Genomic DNA, 24091 nt, shown 5'->3' with positions numbered 1-24091 from the left:
AACCCATTTTCTGACCACATTCTGATTTGAGTAATTACATCATCATCTCCTCCAGTGTTCTACTTCAGATTAAGATTCATCGAAGTTCCTGTTCAAATGCCAAACTTCTAGGAAGCATGGCAGGAGAGAACAGCGAGAAAGACTTTACCAGCAAGATGAAGAGGAGGTGGAACCTGGTGCCTGGTAGGGACATTTTAACACATCTCTCCTGGGTGCCAGAGCATTAGCTGACCATCAGTAAGGTCGAGCCTGCATCTCATTGGTTGGTGTTTTTGGTGATGTCCTTGGTGTCCGTCACACTCCCTGCTGATTACACAAGTGGACCACGCACACCAGCTTTCAAAACGGCTAACTCCAGTGAAGGAGGGAAGTCCAACCAGGCAGGCTGTAGTGCGGCATTTGGCCACAGTGTGGCTGCACATCCCGACACAGCTCCAAACTCCTGCCGTGCTGTCTATGGGCCAAGAAGGGCCGTGAGACCTATCCGAGGTGTTTGTTGGTCACCTCTCCTCCCATTGTGTGCAGCAAGAACTGAGAGCTACAGTTCTGCCATGGGCAGCACTCAACCTAGCATCCTGACTGCTGCATATTTTAAAAGGCCCGTGCAAGAATGATTATTTGTATGAGCTGACCCAAAGGCTTGCATTTCATTTCAGAGCATTTCATAATGCTGCATTTAGCACGTGACATTCTTGCAGGTTGGGCTGTTGCTCATCTATTTCTCCATCTGCACCAGGTACTGTTGTTAACAAGCAGTACTTGGAGAAGAGGCAGTAGAAGTAGCACCAATTCGTGACTATCACAGTTGTATGTGGAAACAAAATTGATGATTACTGCCCCAGTTCTGAAATAATCCCCACATGCTGATATTGCAACCCACAGCCTTTACACAAAGTCAAGTACTTCTGCCTTGTGGGCTGAAATAGCTCTGCAGCACTCACAGGATTTACTCCTACAAATACAGTATTTGGTTAATATCTGACTTTATGTACTGACTGGACTTCCCCACAGTCCCTGGCACCTTCTTGTATCTCCCACTGCAGCACCTGAAGGGTGCTGAAAGAGCACTCTTCCAGTGAGATCTAAATATTGCTGGTTTTACAAACCCCTTTACACTCAGGCTGAATTAAACAAACATGAAAAATTAATTTACATGGGGTAACAGGGACCTAATTGCATGTTTCAGTCCTGAGCACCCAGGAAATTAGCACAGATGTTTTAAAAGCTCGCTGAGAATGATGTGTTGGGAAAATCGGGATCAAGTGAACACCAGAAACTCCCCAGAGCACTTCCAAAACTGCCTGGCTAGTGTCTGAATGACAGCAAAAACCTGTGTAAACTTCTGAATAAGTGCTTAATATTCAATTTGTGACACACATGTAACAGAACACAAACCCTACTCAATAATTACTTCCATAAATCAGCTATAAAGTCTGCCATCTACTTTTTTTTCTTCACCAGTTCGGGCATAAGTGTGGCATTTATATTGCCTGCAAATGCAAGAGATGTCCCCAGTGAAAAAAAAAAAACAAAAACAAACAAAACCAACCACTACTACAGCTGCAATAGCACTTAGAAATTGCAAGAAAAGTGGCTGACAGCAAAGCACCATAGGGCTATAGTTTTACACTCTGCAGCACCACGAACATTCAGTGCCAGAAACAGGCTCAGTGGAACAAGCAGCACTCATTCTGCTCTGAGAAGTCTCTTTGTTCTCTGATCAACCAGGACCAATGCCCAAATTTCTCTGTCGAGTGTCCGGAGGAGACACTGTGAAACCTCCAATGCCAGTTCCTCCACTGTATCACTGTGTACAACAAGCTGATGCTGTCATCCTCACTCACGTATGGCTACTTTTTAGTAATAAATGAAATTATCTTTATTAACAAGGTCACAGTTTCACTGCTAGTAACTCCATGAAGTTACAAGAGTCACCCACTTTTCCAAAACGCATACAAATCTGCTTTCTTCCTCTGATGATGCCAATTCTGACCATGCAGTAATTATGACAAATTAATTTTGTGTAAATTTCTATATTTAATACATGTGTTTTCAACTTCTTTGCTTTGGTTCCCTTGAACGTTTTTGCACTGAACAAGAGGGTCTGTAGAAGGAATTTAAGCTCCTAGGTTATGGCTTTAAATTTCCTCTTCCTTAGAGATAATCCACAATTTCCTTCTTCAGCAAGTCATAGACTAAGACTGCTTTCTTTAGGGTAGTAATAGCTTTATATTTTACATTACAAAATAGCTCTATTGTTATTTTGGATTAGGTTGTATTTGCACATTAACACTTACACAATACCATAAGACAATAGACAGGTATTTAATTTTAAATGCAGTTTCCCCTAAATACATTCAAAAGAATTGGATGTCAGTACAAATCACATGATTAAGAGCTCATCAGGCACCTAATTCCTGTAGATTAAGTTCCAGCACCAAGGAGACAGTGGAAAATGAGATCCTAAACAGACAAGAGTTACAAGAGTTACGTTACTTTCTTTCTAGTGTGCATCTTCCAGCTCTATTATTTACTACAAAGCAACTGCTTATTGGAAAGAAGCTGAAAGTAAGCAGGATCCCTTACCACATTGGGACGCTTGACAATGTTCTCCAGCTTTGTATGACTGAACTCCAAGCTGATGACATTGTAGAGTTTTTCACGCTGGGCCTCTGGCGTTTCATAGTATCTCACAAACTGGGACATGCTCATTTCAACACCTCTTTGCGTGTTCACATCCATCACATCCACTATTCGACGACTTCCTGCAAATGCACAGAAATGCTCCTAAAACACTTGACTTATTTTAAATGTGTAAGTTCTCAACAACTGCAGGGAAGCTGTTTTTAGAGGGCAACAGAACAGTGTCGGTACCTCCCCAGGTCCTAAGCAGCTCAGTCAGCAGGTAACTAACCTGGAACAAGACTTTGTGCCCAGTATGACACTGAGCGAGTCATCTGTTGCCTTTGCTCCAGAGAGATGGAGAGTTCTTCCCTCCTTTACACAGACAAGACGAGCAGGAGTACATTAAAATCTGTGAAGAACTGATTTAATGTGGTAGCAGGGGGCATGCAAGACAACTAGCTCTCCAAACCATACCGTGCAGTCTTGCAAACATGCCTCTCATATGCCTCTCAAGATGCTTTTGGCCATGTACAAAAGTTACCATAAGAAGCAGTCTGCATAAGCAGATGATATGAACTGCTGCACACCTGATACTGATTGCTGTGTATTCTCAATTCCAGTCATCACCAGTGGAGATGAAAGCAGCAGAAGTGCTCACTTTGGGTCTCTACACAAAACCACAGGACATACTTGCAGCTTCTTGAGTGGCAGACATGCAAGTCTCATTAGCACCAAAATGTTGAACAGCAGTTTCTAATCGAGCCTTCAGCTTTATACAGATTAATCCACAATCTTCTCTTTGGCCAAGTGGAAGGTTTCACCCCTTTCAGCAATTTCATCATCTTAATTAGCAGTTCATTTGTGTGTGAGCAAAAGGGAGCCTGTGAGAGACATGCCTCATTTCCAGGAGAGAAGGATTCCAGCAAACAAACTTGCAGCGCTTCCAAAAAATCACTCCAAAACAATTTCCATCGCTGAAGAAATAACTCTAAGTAAATTGTACTAAAACAAAACGGAGAGCCTATATTATGCCATCAGAGGGAATTATTAATAATTGCAGCACCTGGCCTATTGTGTGCTTAGGAGCAGTATTTCAGCAAGAATGATAGTTTGGATTTCATTTCTCCATTAAAAACATCCTTAGCCTCTGATAGCAGTGACAGTGACAGATGTGATAATGATTCTGGGAAGGAACTCAAGACCATAAAGCTTTGTAATCAAAAAGAAAAATTTATACAGTGTAAGTCTGGAGTAGTTTCACTGGGCTGTCAGTCAGACTCCACTGCAGCACCACCAAAATGGGATTTGATTCCTCAGTCAGAACTCAGGACTGCACGTAGTGTTGCCACCTTGAGGCAGGATGGGGAGAGAGCTCAGTTACGCATGAAAAAGCACAAACATGCTTAAATCTGGTATTTGCACGTTTGAAACAATACACAAAACCCAGTTTCCATTTGCCTTTTTTTTTTTTTTTTAACTTACTTTTTGTTGTTGTTTTTTTAACTGTTAACTTTACCTTCTAGGGGGAAAGTTTGTTTTCCACTCATCAGGGTATCAGCTGGGAAAGTCCTACTAAACAGCCCCTAAATTAGCACCAGCCTGGTTGCTGGCTTCCACAGCCTGAGGATTAAAGCAGAGACCACAGCCCACAGGGGTTAAGCACTTTGATACTGAAAAATTGAATCTGAAGGGCTTTGTGGCAGTCTGAGACGTGCCATAGTACAATCCAGGTTTGATCTCAGCCGCACTGGAAGCGACCTCATACAGCCTCTCAATTACCCTTTCTGAAAGGAAAATCAGCAGTTACCTGATGAATTAAAAATATGAGGCCCAGTTCAATAACAGGGTTGTCAGATGTACCTGATTATCAATTACAAGCAGAAGAGCTAAGATGTGAATCGACAGTCACTTGACTTCTGAATTAAAGAGTAATTAGAGGGGCTGTTTTTCTTTTAAACCACAGCGCTACCAAACACCCTGTGCATAATGATTTCTGGAGCACCGCTTGCAAAATTTGAGACATATAATTACAGGTTCACAGCCTCAGCTCACTGCCCACTTCCCCGTGGCTCTGGCTTACCGCCAGCTCTTTTTCCTCTTCTCTCCTGAAAAGATTCAGCTGTCCCACCTATTTCCTGCCCCTAGGAGAAGGTTAAATATTATCCAGAAAGGGAGACCGGTGAAGAACAAGAGAGAGGAACACACAGAGGCTGAGAGATGTGAGTTCAGGCAGAGTTTCTGAGGCTGCGTGCAATTTACTGTGTGCAATTTACCATTTCCCAGTTATTACTAAGCCTGTCCACATCAAGAGGATAAAGCTATCTTGGGGAACTATTTTAACCATTTGTGACAGAATTAAGATCTGCGCATAACAGGCAGCTTGATGCCTGCAGTCAGAAAGCAACTTTGAATGCTGAGGGCCAGGTCTGCTGCTCCCTCTTGATCTTTACTCTTCTACAGGGAAAAACATCCCCAGATTGCAACGCAGGATTTTGGCAGAGCCTAAGGAAGCCTGCTGGCTTCACTAGTGGGTTAATTGTACCTAGAGTTGCAACTTTGACCTGAATCCCAGTCAGTCCCTCTGGAGCTTCTGAGCTGGAGAGCACAGATACGTGATAGCCTGCACTGGCTAGAGGGACAAGAATCAGAGCAGAACGACCTTGCTCAAATAGAGCTACTAATGAGATTTCCCCATGCTTCAGAACCAGCATCAGGACAAATTTAGTTACAGAAATGCATCCCACGTCTGAGATCCTCCAGAGGACACAGAAGAATGAGTGGCAGCAAGAGTCCATCTGGACACTTCCACACACCTCCGTGCCCCCATAGTGGTTCTCCCACCCATAGTTTCCCCGCCACAGCACAGGCCCCAGCCATTGCCCTCCTGTAGCCCCAGACTGGAGCCTTTCCCACACCAGGAGCCTTTCAGTGGGGTTCAGATTATTTCCTTCTTACAGAGACGCAAGGCTACCTGCGCCCAACAAGCACCTTCCTCATCTTCCATCCTCAGCAGCTCTGCCATTTGTTGTAGAAGTGCCAACCTGCAATAACCCGTGCTGCTAGATATCTTTGTACAACAAAAGGTTCATTCAGAGCATGTCTATAGGAAGAGCTTGAGCTAGCAAAGTCTTAAACCTTAACACGATAAGACTAAAAGAGGTTCATGGCAAATAATGTGTTTCAGTGGCATTATGTAGAAGCCATTTTTTCTTTGCATAGATGTAAAGATATTAAAGTGTGATTTCCAGCAATTCTTTGAGATAAAACCTGAGCCATAGAAAGCCACACAAAAAAAGTTTCCAAGCTTCTACAGGAGGAGCTTGAGACACATTTAGCTGTAGTTACAGCAAACTTCCAAAACATGCTGATTAATACTTAGGTAAAGTTGTAACTACAGTCAAAGGTTATTTTGGACTAAGGTAACTTACGACGCTAAAACACACCAGCTATCATGAAGTACTTGAAACTTTGCATGCCGCTACCCTAGGATAAGATAGTTGTTTTCTAGCCTGGACGAGCTAAGCTTAAGAATGCTTATTGCAGAAGAACAACAGCGTTATGGGCAATTAATCTGAATAGCTGGTCTGGTTGCTTTTCCCACATATACAACTGGTTTTAAATGCACTTGTAGACAAAAGCACTGAGATAACTGATACGTTGCTGTGGTCACTGTTCAACTTCCTTTTCGTGTTTTAACATTATAGGTATATATATTTTAGAGAGGTTTGATTTTTGTTACAGCGTTCATCCAAAGAGGATTTGCTGCAGTTTATATCTAGGCAGGAACATGACTTTTTTAGCAGAACTATCTCAGTTTAACTAAGATTTTTATTTATTTTTGGAAGAGTTGTACTGTATTAAGCAAAGGACAAACTTAAAGAGTGATCAAACAGGAAGCTCAGCTCTAAAAATAGGGATGGTTCAACTTCCAAAATGGCAAGGCAGCAGACATGCTAAACATAGGCAAACATCACAATATTTCTTTTTTATTAAGCATAAGGAGGAAGCAAAGAACATTTTTATTTTATTGCACAGAAGTCCCAATTGTGAATCAAGGCTCACTCAACACATGTCATAAGACATGTATCATGTCTTAGCCCAGCATCAGTGCTGAGAGCTAAACTGGGACACAACAGAAATAGAAAGTCCTCCTGCTCTGTGTGAGGGAGGAAGAAGGCTGGGTGGTTTCTTCTTGTTCAGCCTTCTGAGGCACCTCACCCAGCCCAAACCTGCAAGCAGGAGGGAGACAAGAGAGCACTACCAGAAGCAGGGAGAGAAGGAAGGGAAGAGAGGACACCAGTTTGGACTTAATTGGCAGGGCAAGAAAAAGTGCTGTTAGAAGCAGTGCCCATGAATAGCATTAAGAATAGAAATGCTGTAACAGGTGACAAAAGGCAGCATTAGCAGAAACTATATGCCAACCTGGATGACAAAATGATCGTCTGGCATCAGATCACGGTACGAAAATTCAAGGGGGTTCTAAGTAGTTCCTGATTTTAATTCTGCCTTAGAGGGTGCCCAGCAAAGCCCCGCAGTTTGCACACTGCACCCAGTTGGCTTGACTCTCCCAAGATCTGAGCAAGGAAGAAATGGATCAGAAGTGACATGAGTTTGTCTCAGCACACATGCCTGCATGTCCCCCAGACCTCATGACAAACAAACAAAAACCAACCACCGAATCAGGCTGCTGCTGCTTGCAGCCAGGTACGTTGATCCCTCCATTGTTACCGGCCCACAGCTGCTGAGATGATCATGGCAGCACTTGTTCCAGGCTGAAAGAACTTCTCTCCACTTTCTCCCAAGCTATGATGAGACTGGGGGTGAAATGAGTTACGTACTATAGAGCAGCCTCACCAACACAGGACAGATGCAAAGGAAACAGGAGAGGTCGCTCAAGGGAAAAGAAAGAAGAGACAAAAGGGATGTGCCAGTGTTTCCTCAGTGCAGTACTTGAAAAAGAGACACCTGCCAGACAAGAACTGGAATTAATCACTTCAGAAGAACAGCACTTTTTTTTTTTTTTTTTAATGGTCCTTATGTAATTCTCATGCAGAAAAAGAAATGCAACAGCTAGAAATTTAGGCAGCTCACACCAGCAGCACGATATAAACCACTTAAGTGACAGACCATTGGTTTGATCTATCCTACCTCTGGGGCACCTGGAAGTTACTGTTTCAGTAGTAACATTTATTTGCTGATCTGGTTGAGATCCGACTCAGCAGAGTTCCTTGTTACAGAAAAGCCTCAGAGCACGAAGCACACTGGCAGTCCCAGCAGCATCATTGGGAGGACAACTGGAGCTTGATTCATTAAGAAAGTTTGAAATAAATATTGGAGATTTTAAAACATATCCTGGCCATAGAACAGTATGTTGAAGGAAATGTTTCCACAAAATCTCAATGAAATTTTCATATAATAGTGCAAAAATAGCTTTAAAACACCTGAGGCAAATCGCCGGCCGCCACCTACACTGCTTACTGATTCTCCATGTTCCCTTTGAAAAAAATGATAGTCAAGTCTATAGCTCAGCACCCTTAAATCATAGGCTTTGGATCAAAGGAAACAGCACCTACATGCAATTACTTTGCAGACGCTCACGGAACATCCCAGCTTCAACCTGCAACAACTCGGCCTTATCTCCCATCTTCGAAATGTTGCTGGATCCCCCGGCACCTCAGCTGTCAGAGCTGCCACCCATGGCCCCGAGCCACCTGCTGAACAGTGTATCGTGCAGGATCCTGAGCATCCTTTATGTCAGTTCTCACAGAGGCTGAAGAACAAGCCCACAAGTTGTTTAATAAAAAAAAAGCTATGAAGTTGCTGCCCTTCTAAACGAGAGCAATGAGCCCACTGCCATTAGATGCCATTAGATGCATTCTGGTCAGCACTCCAGCAGTCTCACTCACAGCCTGCTGATCAGATGCTTCAACACTGTGCTAACATGAAAATAACAAGTCAGAGAGGAGGGTGGGAACAGCTCACACCACGGGACAAATAAACATCAGCAACAAAGGAAGAATCTTACAATTAAAGTAAATATGGGAGGAGAGGTTTCTTGTACAAAGTAAGAGCAGCTTTGACTCTTACACAAAAGTCTCATCCATTGTGTTTTGAAAAAAACACGGTATTTGAACAGGAGGAAGAGAGCAACGCCTCCTGGAGGTGCAGCATCTCGTGACTCCTAGCTCAGCCCTGTGTCTCTAAGCACCGTGCTCCAATTCACAGGCAAGTCTCTGCACATGGAGAAGAAAACGTCTTCATCAAGACCTCAGTGCAAGACTGAGGGTGGACTTGTGCACTTCCTTTGGACAGGCAGGTTAATTTTGGAATTTACTCTTTATAAACAAGGTTTTCTAATGAGCCTCCTTCTTCACTCCTCTCAGTCTCCAATTTCACAACTGCCTTGAAACAAATGAAGCACTGCTCTATAGAAAAGGCATTCAGAAGAATGATGGAAAGTTTTATGAACTGCAGTGTGTGGCTGCTTTGTTCTTCTCTTGTCTCTGCAAGGCTAATTTCCTTTCACAGGATGGGGAACTGTACATAAGGACAAAATTCCCCCTTACTTGCCTGCAGGTCGCACCACAAGCCTCTCATCTTGTTTTGTAGTTCGATGTGAACTCAGCCATGATACAATTTTCAGAGCAGATCAGTTTGTGAGGTGGAGCAAATATGTAGGAGGAGTGAATAACAATAAAACAAAATCACTGGGAAGCAGTTACTCAGAACAGTTAATCTGGTTTGTTTTCAGCTTTTTGGAGTAGCTGCTAACAAAAAGCTGAACACATTTGCACTGCTGACTTGGAAACTGCTGTGCTAACACACCAAAATAAATAAAAAAGAAATACAATACACAGCCTCTGTGCCTCTCTCCCTCTCCTGCAGCCTTTACCCACCTGGCCTGCAGTCACCACCACCATTTGCACTTCTGTGCATTTATGATTCTTGTTTGAGTACTGAAATTTATACATACATATAAAAAGTAAAAATCACACTTTATAAAACCAGAACAACAATTACTTACAATGCATGCTTATACTCATTTCACCTCTCTCCATTCTCCTTTCATCACTGAATACTTACAAGAGCATGGATTGGGTGGGTGAATGTCTTTCTGTGAAATCTTTTGTGTATGAACTCCTATCTCATCTGAAGCTCCCTGGGACTACAGCAGCACACAGAATGGCTGGATGAAAGTCTGACACAGCCTGTGGCTGCTGTGTGTACCTCACACACTGCACACAGGAGGGCAGTAACTCCTTATGCCCCAGCTGAATTTAAATTATTTACATCAGCTTGCTTACACTAAGTAATAAGGGAACTTGTTCCACCCCCCAGCTCAGCCCTCTGCAAAGAGAAGGCCATGACTGCCAAATTCAATCTGGATGCCAGCATTCTGTACATCATTCACTGCTTACAAAAAAACTAGAAACCGTTTCCAATATTACTCTGAGCAGATCATTTCACTTTTCAGGCCTGTTTCTACCTGGAAAAATGAGGCCACATTTATGGTGCTCTATTACACTGTGGAACTATGATGAGTCTATGCACAACATCTGATTTTAACAGCAAAATACATGTCTGATGATACGTTCTTTGCTGCTTCTACACTTAATTATTCTTATAAACCCTTTAGTGGTTTAGGTTAAAAAAAAAAAAAAATGTCAGTTGCTACATCACCCCATGAACAACACAAGTCCTCTATTTGCTCTGGCTGGGCACAGCAAATGCCATACAGCAATGCTACCAATCCTATACAAGTGACTGCATTGGTCACAACTTTATCCTCTGCAGCCCAGGAGTCACAATAACTGCAAGTCATCTTTCTTTAAGATCCTCAGCACATTTTGAAACTGTCCCTTTTGCCACCAGCCTGGATTGCAAGCTGAGCTCTGCAGATGTACAGACATTATGTCCCACAAAGCCATATCCAAGAGGAGATTGTCCCCACCTGTAGTAAGATGAAGTGATGCACGTTACAGAACCCAGAGGCACAGAGAATGCTTTGGCTTTTGGACATCAAAGACTAAAGCAAATTATTGCATTTGCTTCCTGAATCTGGGGACAGCAAAGGCTAGAGGTGGTCCACTGCTGCTTGGCTTTCGACAAGGCAATGGCCTTTCTCCTTGCCTCATTCTTAAGTTAACCTTGGCAAGCATACTTCCCTTTTTCTTCGCTGAAATTCACATAAAACATTCACACAGGTCTGACTGGAGATTCAGGCACGTAATCTACAAAGATAAAACTTTTCTGCCCATGTGTGGCAAACTTCAGCTGCAGCTCAGCAGCATCACTGGTGGAAGAAACTGTCACAAGTGAGTCCTGGAAAATATCAGTATACCAGCACTGCATGCCAAAAGCAGAAATAAGCAGCCTGAAGAAATAACACTCCAACTTCTAGTGTAGATGTTTATGGAGTTGCTAAGAGGGCCAATGACCCTCTTTGCAAAATTTTAAGTCAGCTAGGTGATGAAAAGAAGGTAATGACATTCTGTTCTTCAGAACTAGCAATCAAAACCACCTTAGGCAATGAAATCAAAGCCCAATTGTTATTAAAATACAATGGACTTTGTCTTCTTTCAGGAGTTATCTCAAGTTCCTGGGCAGCTCAGGAATTCCTTTCCTCTTCTCCCTTTGTATTCTTGGCTCAAAGCCATTTCACAGACAAGACAAATTCCAACTGCTGAAATTAATCCATTGTTTCAGACTTAGAGAATATGCAGGATATCTTCCCTACAAGACAGGAGTCTGCTCATAACCATTATCCCAGCTGTGCAGTTTCAGGTGTTTGTCCTTTAAAGCTACTGTATGGAAAGGCCTTTTGCACGTGTTACACATGGGTGCACATTCCTGCAAACCAGCATGCAGGTGACAGATATCTCCAAACTAAATATCAGCTGCTATTGGCATTTTTTAAACAATGAAAGCCAAACAAATCCCAAAAAGCAATGGCAACATTTCTTCGGAAGTTTGCTGAAATCTTAAGAAATGGACGCGGAAGCACAAATAAGGACAATGAGCAACCAAGAAAAATCACTTTTCCTCTCACTGTTGTCACAGGCTGGAGTTTTTAAGGTGAGATTTAACAGTATTTGGTAGCTTAGCTTCTTATTTCCTTGTTATTTACAGATGCCCAAATAAGAAGTGATACAACAATCACACTGTAAATGCAAATTAATTTCAGAATCATTTGAGACCAAAAGGTCAATAACTTTGTAATGAATTCATGTGCTTTCAAAATACCCAACACCTCTTTAAAGTGTTCTATAACAAATACACTTTCCTGACTCTAAGGGAACAAACAATAGGCTTAAATAGCATCAGCATATTATAACGATGAGCTCTTAAAAACTAAGAAGTTTAAACAGAACACAGCTTTTTCAAGGTAGATTCTCTATCAGCACCCACACACATTCAAACACCGAGTTACGATCGCTTCACATTTGCAAAAACATCCACTTCCAGTTGTGAAGAAAACCTTTGACTCGAGAAATGCGTTGACCTGAGTTTCATACAAGGCTTGAGGAGTCTGTCAGAAAATTCAGGGTCAGAGGAGATGATAACAATAATAAAACAATTTTCATCTGCTTTACTGGAACATTAGAAAGTGAGGGAAATATATAAAGACTTATTTATTTATTTATTTATTAAATCAGCAATGATATGCAATATGGAGATTATTCGGTGTTTCTCAGTCAGCAGTACATAACGTGAAGGAACAAAGCTGAGGATTGGTCCTATTTGCTCTTAGTGCAACTCTTACGTGCAGCACAGATTGCAGTGACACACAATGCCCCATAAGAACCACAGGTAGGTTTTATTTATTTATTAAGTGCAACTCACCAGCAATTCCCCAAATATTTTAGATTTTTAAAATCAAAGTTTCCCCCTGCGATGCCAGAAGTCATCGTTGTATTACAAAATAAAAGGCAACAGGTGACAGAGCCCTGTGCCAAATTACAGGTTCACCACAGTGGCTTCAAGGGAGTTTGTCCAAATCCAGTGAAAAAGGATACGTGACACACAGTACCTGGCCTAGAGCACACAGTGGATTGCTGAACCAGCTGGGAGGAAGGACACACTTTCACATTAAAGTTAATCTAAAAGTTAATTACAATTGTTATTTTTGCTCCATTGTTTATAAACATCCTCCTGCCTTGCTGGCCATGTACACAGGAATCTCCACCCCCAATATTTCAGGAGACATCAATCTTGAGGAAATGCAACTCCCACACTTTGACTGTTAGGCAGGAAAAACAGTGCTGTTATACAACACTACGCTGCACCAAAACATCTCAGCATCTGAGCATCAACCCCAGCACTTCCAGAAACAAAAATGGCAGCTTCTCAGCTATGAAACAAATTCACAGACACTGCAAATAGGGCCTAGCACTCAGCATCTCCACAACAAAAAGAGGTAGTCGAGTATCTAACTGTGTTCATGCAGGCGCTTAGGAAATCTGTAAGAGTTGGGAATTACAAATACTCAAGCTATTTCCTGATTTAACTGCAAATGGATCAACAGCAATGCTACTAAATTGCACTTCCCACAGCACTTTAACATTTTAACCCAAAAAGGTTCTTAAAAGGAGCTTATAAATGATCATAAATTAAGCAACGTTGCCAAGTTTTGTTTGTGAAGGAAGGTTAGCAGAGATAACCTCTCTTTCACAGATAACCCCAGCTAAGAGAAATGCAGCCCAAGTTTTCCTCCTTTGTTTTTCTCAATAGCAGCCTTCACAGAGTTGATATTCCTATTGATGAAACTCAACCAATTCTCAAAAACTCTTTCAGAATGGACTGATCTGAAAGATTAACTCCAGCCACACGGCAGGTGAATAACAACAATAAACTCTAGGTCACAAGAACGCAGCTAAAGGTCTCTGAAGGACAGCAGCTACGCAACCCAGCACCCTGCCAGCTCCACAGCCATGCCTCAGCAGAGTGCGGTGTCACTTCTCAGTAACCACTGCAGAGACAGTATAAACATATCCATCTTAAGTAAAAGGAGATTTCAAAGAAACATACTATGCAATCTCCTACTCAGAATGTTGCCTTAGGTTTCTTTCTTCTACCAAAATTGCTAGGAAACATTTGATGACTGCAGTCACCACTTCTGCTTTGTCTCTTATCAAAGACAGGCAGTTTGCAGAGCTTTGTGCTCAGTCCATTCAGCAACCTTTCCTCCATGCATTGACCTGTCCTGACACTGATAAAGCGTGTGAGGAGAGCACAGGCAAGAGGTGATAGGGCTCTGATCAGACCTTTTACTAACAGATGCTCTACAACAGATAAAAGAAGAAGAACTCAACCAATGGAACTGCTGCTTTCCAAGATCACAAAAGTGTATGTAGGACACCTGTTAAGAGCAAAAGCATTCGCTTTCCTTTAAATGGCCAATTATCCAGCATGAGATCAGAGCCTGGTCAGCACTACTAATTAGCGTTTTCCCCAGCCTTTTTAATTTACAAATTGCTTTTTTATTCATTTTCCCAGATTCTTGTTATCACAAATGTCTACAAACACAACTGGACAAGTATTTCAAAGCAATTCTGTTTTGTGCAGAGTTAATTCAAAATGACTTACCCACTAATAGCTTCACATCTCTGACGGTGAAATCCGGGTCAGGCATTCTATAATTAGCAAAGAAAGCAACGTTAAATACCATCAGGGTAAGCATAGGCACACTTTTGTTATCGTAACAAAAGAGAATACATAGTGGTCTCTGTCCATAATACAGTAGGTAGAACCAAGTAAGGCCTCTCTAAAGCATGGGCAGTGCAAGTATTAATGGCACACAGTGCCCTCACACTGCAAGCATGTAAAAGTTCCTCTGCTTGTAACAAACCAGAAGAGGTGTCTCTTCCAGCGCTCTCTAGCAGCACTGGAGTGGGAGAAAAGGGAAGGGGCTGGAAGTTATTTCAATGAAATCCCATTTCTGCTCATTTCTGCTAGGCAACTTGCTGTACTATCTGTATACTCTCCAGTTTTCCCAGTGGACACAAACTAAGGCAGAGAAGAGTGAAGCAAGTTGTTCAAAGTCACATCATCATAGACTGGATTCTCAATTTAGAAATAAAGAACCAAAAATAACAAATATAAGCCCCTTTATTTTAAAGGCTATTCCAAACCTCCTCGCCTAGCAGAAGACAACCCAGCCACATTTGATGGGTACAGAAGTAGCTGTTCGATTCAATTCAGGCTAATTGAGAGATAAATGATTTCCTAATTGGTTCACTGATGTTGACACATTTATAAGATCACTTACAATATCTTAAGTGTTTAATATACATAGAGTGAGTGAATTTTAAGTGTCAGGAGATTAAGAGTCTGCAATTCATTGACTGGATGGAAAAAGAAAACAAAAACAGTAGCGGGGATTTTAAGTTAACTTCATCATAATGAGATTAATTCACACTTCACATCTTCGTATAGCACAAGACTGAGGTAGGAATTGTGATGAAAACCAGCCCTGTAGGAACTGCCAGTTAGGAGCTCCGTCCCACTGCCATGGGTGGAAAACAAACAACTTGCTCCTGGTACAGTGCTTTTGACACAATTCTGTTAGAAATCAGAACTATACACCTACATGCAAACTTTCAGAGTTCTTATATTAAGAAAACACCAAAAGGTACAGTTAGAAAAACGCACTTATTGTCACGTGTGTATCTTCAGAACTATTTGCCAAAAGTTGTTTGGTCGCTCACTGCACCCTTATCACCTTCCTCCGGTGCAATGAGGCAGCTGGACAATATCTTTTGTTAGGTTGCTGCCAACCCTCACATCTCTGCATTTACCAGTGAGGGCCCCACAGCTTTGGAATTCACTCCCTTGCCAGAACGAAGCAGCCCGAATCAAAGCTCATCTCAATATCCAAGCTCTAGGAAGTCAGAAGCAGGGAAGGAGGAACTATTTGGGGGCAGTAAGAAGAAGCAAGGCTTACTTTCAAGTGCCAAAGTTTGCCTTTGTTTTATGTCAGGTGCAAAGGTGAGCAATCTTCTTCAGACTTGCAGAAATCAAAATAAATTCAACAGCCAAAACAGAGAACAGCCCTAATGCAGATGCATGCAAGCAAACCCATTCTTTCTGAGAGCTCCAGCAGCAGCTGAAAATCAACTTTACAAATAAAATTAATAGCAGTTTGGAGAGCACACCTGGCATACCCTTGTTTTTTCCTCTGCATCCTCAGGATGTGTTGTACAAAGAGTCCACCAAGAGAAGAATTTCAGGCTTGAACACAGCAGGTTTCAACTACAAGAACCCATACTGTAGCTGAGATACACCCTGGGAGGTCCAGTTTTAAATCAAGCCAATTCTGCTTGCTGCTGAGACTGTAAATTATTGTACTCCACCCTCAGCTTCAGTCAGCATAACTGCCACAGTTACTCCTCTACATGTAGGGCTGCTTTGCTACTGCTCATGTTCAGACGAGACAACAGATTTCCAAGCAGCATTTTCTCTCCGAGATACAGTAACAGGAATGATCAAACAACTCTATGAAAACAAGATTACCTTCTGCTAATGGATCACAGGTGGATCTTTCTGCTTCTAGTTATAGAAGTAGCAGCTCATGATGATCAGAAATGCACATGAAATCAATTTCCAAAGTTCAGTTATAATATTTTTTCCTCATTCATCTTATTCCTCAACATTTTGGAGTATCCCCAGTCAGTCACCAGACTGTTCAGCTATGCTTTGTACATCTGCCAGCCACAGACATGCTAACTGACTGCTTAACATCAAACAGAAGTGTGGAAATTCTCATATCATGTATTTTATAGACTACTGCATCTCAAAAGTCACCCCACACGTATATGGTAGATTAGGTGATCCATAAATGACAAATATAGCCTGCCATAGACAGGAGACAGCATTGCTAGAGAGGACCAAAAAAGCATGGCTTTCTCCAGAGCCTGAAGAGGAATACACATTTCCTGAACATCATCAGCAAATGACCCAAATCCGAAGGCAAACTGGCCCATCTCACTCTACTGATGTAAGGCAGCACGCTACAACAATCATTATTTCAAGCAGCAGATGTCAGGATAAGGAGACTAAGTATTTAAAATCAATTAGGCAAGTGTCTATTTTGATCTCACTGGAATACAACGCACAGAGCCTTTCTGTACCTACACATCCACAAAAGTTATATGCTGCATGCCAGCCACCCTCGATAATACAGTAAGAAGTGAAACTGTAAATAAAATTATACCTGTTATCTTGCAGAGTGTCAAATAGGAAAGCCTGCTCATGCATTTCACTTCTATCATTTAAAATATACATCCATCGTGTCTCCACAACCTTCTCTCACTCTATTGGCATTTACACCCAACTAAGTGAAATTCCTTCACAACATCCAATTCCAAGCTAATAACTCATGCTTATTTCAGAAAAAAAAGTTAGAATGTGAAGTGCCCTATAAGTAATTACTGATCTACAAATTCTAACACTTTAATCCTCCACAGCAGTCAGTGATTCAGAAGAGAAAGGAAACACAAGACCAACTCACCCAGCTGACTCTGAAATGGTTTTATATTTCCATTATGGTGAAATGGACAAGTCCATTGAATCCATGCATGATCTGTTCAAAGCTCATATCAGATAAATTTGCTCTCACTTTTATCAGCATATTAACTGATCAAGATATGGAGATCGGTGATATGGATTCTATGCTCAAAGATATTCTTAAAGGAAGCTTCTGTATTTTTCTCCTCTTTCTTCTTTGGTGGTGAATTCCATCTCCAGTATTAGAATGATACCAGAGACTCATTATTTTAACTGCCAGATCTCCAAAAGGCCAACTGAACAACAAATGAAGAGTGATGCTACTCCTGGTCTTGTTAGTCCTTCACACCCAATCTGTGCATTAGAGATTCTATTTATTGAACTACGTTGGTAATAATTTCCTAAGAAAGGTGGCTTACCTTTCAGTGGTCCCCTCTGATGACTGACACATGCTGTGTATGTGCATACACAGAAGCATTTGAGCAAGGCCATTTTGGGGCCTCAGCACAATGGACCTGTAATCTGGCCGCTCCTTAGGTTACTCTGAGGTAGCTTGGCTTTGTTAATACCCAATTTTGGCATTAAATTTTCAATTTAATTAAAATTTAATTAAATTTTGGCATTAATGGCATTAAACTGTGAGATGCTCAGCTGAAGTTGAGTGAAATAATAGTACTTGCACATAATTCATTTTCTATTGTTCAGATATAATCTGTTATACAATTGAAGTACCCAAAAATATCAAAAGAGGTTATATTTTATCAGTCACACAATCTATAGTTGAACTTTGCTTATTAAAATACCAAATCCTTTATGGCTGGTATTAAGAAAATACAAACTCAAAGACTCTAGTAACACCACAATTTAAATATTTACCAAGTAATAACACTGAGGAGATAAAATCATCAGGGAAAAAAGAGCAACATTCGACTTTCCACCTTTACACAGAAAATGATTGAGAAGTCAAAAACTGAAGGGTGGCTGTTCTGTCTTTGCAGCACTGATTGGAAGCCAGAACATTTGAATTTTATTTCTGACTGTATCACTGATTTGTTTTTTTGATTGAATAGAACAACACTACATGCACTTAAGTTTTGTAGAACTCATTATCTGTTTGTTTTTAAGTAGAAAAAAAAGTCACTCTCCTTCTTACAGGAACTGATAGTCTGACTAACTGCAATACCTTCTGATGTTATTAGAAGAACCATCATAAATAAGAGAAAGCATAATGGAGGTTTTATAAAAGCATTTCTTAAGATTTGGTGGTAACTTACTTAATTCCCAGTCCATCCTTATTTCTGAAGATAAGTGGAACTCTGAGAGCTTCTCTTTGCACATATTCAAAAGTAAAATCTGTTTGAATAAGGAGTAAAGAAATCCAAAATCAATTACAATGGCATTAGCACCTCACATTGCATTCTCTCAAAATGCAACCTGTCTCCTTGTCTCTGCTATTACTCAGAGAAAAATATAAAGAGAATGTGTATTTTAGGTCCAGAAACCAAATGACAGACAGTGCTCTCCCAGCTGCTCTATTTTTCCTGTTCACTGATGCACATAGAATAGTGTCCAGTCACTTGGCCAGTTAAGATCTGGGCTGCAACACGCAGGTTGTAATGAAATAGGATTCTCTTTTAACTATTAATTTGCTAACTAAATTGCTGCAAATCAGTACAGTACTTTTGGAGCAAACAAGTATTTGAAACTTAAGTTCTTACATTTTACACTTCAAGCTATAGATTTTTATTTTATTTTATTTTAAACTAGAGGAAACTTTCCCTCCAACCATCATTTGAGTACAACACAAAGCCCTGATCCTGTAAACTGTTTCGTTTCCATGTGAGGATTATTACTTTCAGCTGATGACATTCCCCTAATTAATTAGAAATCTAACTGCAGGAACTGATACACAGAAATTGGGTACAGCTGTTGGCATTTAAGAAGGTGGTGAAAATGAATAGTTTTTGTATGGAGGTCACAGAATAGCACACCAACAAACTGAAAATTAAATGCAAGTTTGTTAACACTGACCAGCATCACCTTGTTGCTTCGCCCTGAGGATTACACGGATTTAGGCTTTCCTGGGGATTTCTTTATGCGGTGGTCTGATACAATAGTGGTGATTCAGGGATTAGAAAGTTACAAGGCAGCAATTTGAGTGAGCAGTGCCTGCAGAACCCCACGGTTCTCTTGGAACTGGCATTCATGTGCTGCCTTAAAGTGGAAAGTATTGTTTGAATCTTTAGCAGCTAAGCACGACACTGCCAAAGACACAAAACACTGAATGCATTATAAGCGGGTACCTTCAGACCAGCATGCATGCAGCCTGGAGAGTATAAAAACTTCATCAGGCTCCAGCATACGGAGGATGTTTTTCTGCTATAAGAAATAGGGAGAGCAGAGGCTAAGCTCCCATGACTTTGAATCTATTTCCCTCTCCCTTAACAAACTTTTCCTTGCCACAGTCAATTTCTGCCTATGACAGGAATTGATGTAATATTCCTACTTAGAGTTGTCACATCAGAGCACTTTAATTATAGTTATTTACAAAAACATTAAAATTGTAGAAACATTACTTCCACTAGTCTGCAGATAAGGATAATTAATACCCTAATTAGTTAAGATACCAATTAAGTATTTCTGTATTAGATAAACCTTCATTTCTAATTCATATTCGCCTTATAACAGATCTGGCCTTAGCTCTATAAACCACAGATTTATTTATTTTGAAGGAAACTTTCATCCAAGACAAAGTCTACAAATATTTAGAACAACAACAGTTGAAGAAGCAGAGATTTACAGCCCAGAGAACAAGCAGCTATGATGATTGGGAAGAAAACCTCCAGCCCTCATTCCTGGCAGGAAAGTCAGAGAAGGGTTATCATTAAAAATGAAGACAAAGACATAGGAAATAGAAGTAAGTATCATTCAACCAATTTCCCGTGTTCGTATAACCTGACTTTTTATTGTTACTAAACACGGTCATTGTTACACCTCAATTCAATTCAGCACCTGGATTTACAAGAAAAAAATAAACCAATAGTAAAGAAATAAAAAGAGTGAATAGAAAGGCAGAGCTATTCTTTATAATGCCCCAACAAGCTTTTAAATCCCTTGTGGGGTTGAACAAAGCGGACACGGACCACAACAAACTAACAAAAGACACCCATTTGTTTTCAGGTTCCTCAGATAGGGGAATGCTACCCAGAGACGTTAGGGCTGCACAGCCGGGTGAAGGTCAGCGCAGAGCGATGGCAGCCACGGGAGCGCTCGGAAAGTGAGGGTAGAACGCGCTTCTGGAAAATTAATTAACGTCTTGGAGCTAAAAAAGAATAGGTGTTTGTGTTTATTTCGGAGGAAGAAGGGGGCAGGGCTAAGCTTATCTCCTAAACAAACACCTTCCTAAATAAGATAGGTATTTAATTTCTCCACCACACTAGCTTTTCTTTAGAAGGAAGCTTAAAAGCTCGTGCAAAACGAAGCCTGGATGAGAAAACGGAAAGTTTCTTAACTAAACTAGCGGCCCCGCAGTTAGAGACGTTTCGGGAAGGATACAGCAAAGCCTTTCCCTGGGGAAGGGGGTTCAGACAGAGCTCTCAGAAGAGCAGATCGGTGACAGCCCCGGCTTCGGGGTTGCGGCTCTGCCCCCGCAGGACTCGGGCACCGAGCCGCTCCAGTAACTCAACGCGCGCCGGGAACACAAAGAACTCAGCAAGTAGGGAAACCCCGGCCCTGCGAGCGACTCGTGGGTGCACCCGCAGCCAAAGCACCAGGCTCAGAGGGCGGCTCCCCGGTGCCCGACACGTGGGGGCGGCCGCGGCCGTACCTTTCCCATCCATAGAGTGCACGAAATCCCCGCGATACGTTTTGCTCTTTAATTTCTCCTCGAGATTGAAACTCCTGACGCTGACGATTTCCTCCACGTCCGAGAGGTCCTCGTGCTCATCGTACCTCCTCCTACCAATGGGCCGCTGCAAAACACAAAGCACACGGGGTGGAAAAGTGGGGTCGGTGGGGAGGGCGATGCGACCAGCGGTAGTGGCACGAAATTCGCCAAACCTCCCCCGGTGCGAGCCCCAGCCGCTTACAGCACCTTTTCCATCTCCTGACAGCGTTAACAGGTGCTGAGCTACAGGAAAAGCCAAACAGGGGAGAGGGATACGCTTAGCCCCACAGCCGGTTGTTGGTATTATTTTGCCACACGGGACCACTCCGGAGAACGTAGAGGGGTATCATTTACCCCAGAGCGCAGCGTTAAGGTTGCGTTATTTACATAATCCCGGGGTTTCCATAGCCACGCCGGAAGCAGCGATTTAAAAGCTGGACGCATTATGTAACGCCGCGATGAATTTCTCAACCCCCCCCACCCCCTTATCGCAGCCGGAGCCTGCGCGCTTCTACCGGAGCACAGATTTGGGGGAGGAAGGGGTTAATGAGGCCGGGGGTGGGGGGTCGATGCCACTGCCCCCGCCCCACAGCATCGCCCGGAGTTGGGGGGTCGGGGGGTGCGACACGCACCGGCCCGGGCCGCTGCCACGGGGAGAACTAAGTCTGTACCCTCTCCTGTTCCCCTCGGTTAAATCCCCCCCTCCCGGTGCCTGCGTTGCTCCGTGGTGAGCTATGGCGCTCTGCAGCCTGCCCCGCTCACCGTGCGAACAATTATGCAAAATCAATTAAAAGACACAAATAGGAAAGAGACCGAAGACGGCTACACACCAATCTTCTTCCAGAATCCTTCTCCGCCTTCATTTTTTCGGAGAGTTTCATCACTTAATTGTCAACGGCTCCTGTCCTGCATGTTTGGCCCGAACGGGGAGGAGGGAACACAAAAGGCGGCTGCTAAAGGTCTCGCTAGAGTTGGGCAAGTTTGCACCAGCACTTTTTTGGGGGGAGGGAAGGGGAGGGGCGGCGATGCGCTGTGCCAGGTCTCAGGGAGCCGCGGCTGGGTGGCAGCGCAAAGAGCCGAGGGGAGGGCAGCGAGTGCGGCTTTAAACCCGGCACTGAGCGCCGTGCGGTGGGGGAAAGGAGTTCCTCGGCTGGGGGCCGAAGAAGTCCTAAAATCACCTTGCGTGGCCGCCGGTACAAGCAACTGTTGGGACCGTCTGACCACTGGGCAGGCAGCAGGTTTGGAGCCCTCCCCGCCAGAAGGCACATCGCGGGGTCGCGGGCTGATGGCATAGGCTGTGCTCCTCTCGTCGATTCCCCTTCCACACATACAATTTTTGCAGTTGATGTGAGACTTAAATGAGATTCTACCTTTGCTACAGTCCTTGCAGCCCCCAAGTTACCTCTGCTCCAACGAACCTCAGCAGCAAACTTCAAGCTGCCTTTCTCAGATCGTTTACGTGGAGGCTGAGCTCTTTCTTAAACAGGGCATTTCACTACTCCTGTCTGCTTGTGCTGAACAACAACGTCTGCACACGGCATCCGCTTTCCCCTCACATACCTCATCAATTGCATTCTAAGCACTGCATCAATGTATTCAACATTATGATAAAAGACACAAAAATTCACCTTTGCAGGCCTTGCTGCTCATCTCTTTGGAAAGGCCCACATTGTATCAACCCAAGGCACACAGGTAAAGGCAGGGCTTGTCTCTTGAAAAGGGCTCTAACACAAGATTTAAGGCAGTGAGATCCTCTTCCTGCATCTGCCAACAACTGTTTGCAGAATCTTGAGGAATCATGTAATCTTTCTCTAACATCTTCCTACTTGCAGACGATTGAACCTTATTATCATATAGAAGCAGTGTATGGGTTATATATTGAAGTGTGGGTTGCAGATGTCTGTTATGTGGAGTGCATTATTAATCCATAATCCTGAAGAGATGGATGTATATGGTGACCTTTCAGCCAAGATTACTCAATCTTAAAATTAAATGCATGTGTACATCTGCAGGATTGAGGGCAGAGGACTTGTACAAGATAAATGGATGTTACTAGAGACTCATCAAACAAAAAACACATCATCCATCCAGTCTACAGAAGTCCACCAGCAAAGATGGAACATACACATAAAAGAAAATCAAGTCATTTTTCTCTATCTTTTTTGGGGACATGAACTATCTGAGCCTTTCAGTGCACCAAACCAACCCACCAAGGGCTGTTAATCACTCACACCTGGAAACACTCGAGCACACGACTGAAATATGGAAGTATGCTTCAGAAATATCGGTTTTAATCTATAAACCTCCAAACATAGAAAACACATTTGTAATCTCATTTTAAGACAGAAGTTATTCCAGTGAAGCTACAATTCATTTCCCCTTTGAAATACGACTGCAATAATTTTGTGTATTAATACCAAAACACAAAGTCACAAACTTAAAAGAACTGAGGAAAAAAGAGGGGTGGTAGGATGTTTAGGATCACATCCCAGCTGCATTAGGTGGGATGAAGCCATTTAGAGCAGTATCAAGGCCATGTGCTGCAGGATGCAGGTTAACTGCTGGCAGCTGGGCTGAGAGCTCATTTCCCCCCAGAGCCACTCGTTGTCTCTTAGCAGGGGTAAGATAAAAAAAACACCCAAATACAATTTTAGGAGAAAACTTCGTGAGTACCTGAATGCCAGCATACAGATTTCTGAGGGCTCTCTGGGAAGAAACCTGGGACTCCTGCTGCTTCCTCTGACTGTGTTCGTGCAAAAATGATCCAGAGAATGGGAAAAGGTTACCTCTAATTAGGGGCAATAGCAGCCTGCTGCTGCAGGGGCCAATTCCCTTTCTCATGCGTATATGTCCCACATTAAGGCTAGTGTTTGCGTACCAACAGGGAAGCTCGCTCGATTCAGCGGCCTGATCCAGACACAAAACTAACTCAGTACGAAAAAAAGCCTATATTTTTATTATGTCAGTACTCTTGCTCTGCAGCCTGAGGCAGAGGGGTGGTGTAGTTTACAGGATGGACGGGTGAATGAGGTGTGCTGAAGGAAGAGTGCAGGACTACACCCTTTTGGCGGCCTT

The 24091-nt window shown here is 42.6% G+C and overlaps 1 protein-coding gene across 1 annotated transcript in view; it reads right to left on the bottom strand.

The window, feature by feature from the left end:
• Nucleotides 1-21980, bottom strand: part of KDM2B (lysine demethylase 2B) — a 99565-nt gene extending 77585 nt beyond the window's left edge. The window contains 5 exon segments of the mRNA XM_052690929.1: nucleotides 2587-2765; nucleotides 14212-14258; nucleotides 18405-18483; nucleotides 20957-21101; nucleotides 21847-21980. Of these exon segments, the coding sequence (XP_052546889.1) occupies nucleotides 2587-2765; nucleotides 14212-14258; nucleotides 18405-18483; nucleotides 20957-21101; nucleotides 21847-21897 (501 nt within the window). The 5' untranslated portion in view covers nucleotides 21898-21980.
• Between the last annotated feature and the right edge of the window lie 2111 nt (nucleotides 21981-24091).

This window comes from Tympanuchus pallidicinctus, unplaced genomic scaffold (genome assembly GCF_026119805.1).
Source record: "Tympanuchus pallidicinctus isolate F22 unplaced genomic scaffold, pur_lepc_1.0 scaffold28, whole genome shotgun sequence".
NCBI classification, from domain to species: Eukaryota; Metazoa; Chordata; class Aves; order Galliformes; family Phasianidae; genus Tympanuchus; species Tympanuchus pallidicinctus.
Note: the sequence above shows the minus strand (reverse complement) of the source record. Positions and strands in the feature narration are given on the sequence as shown.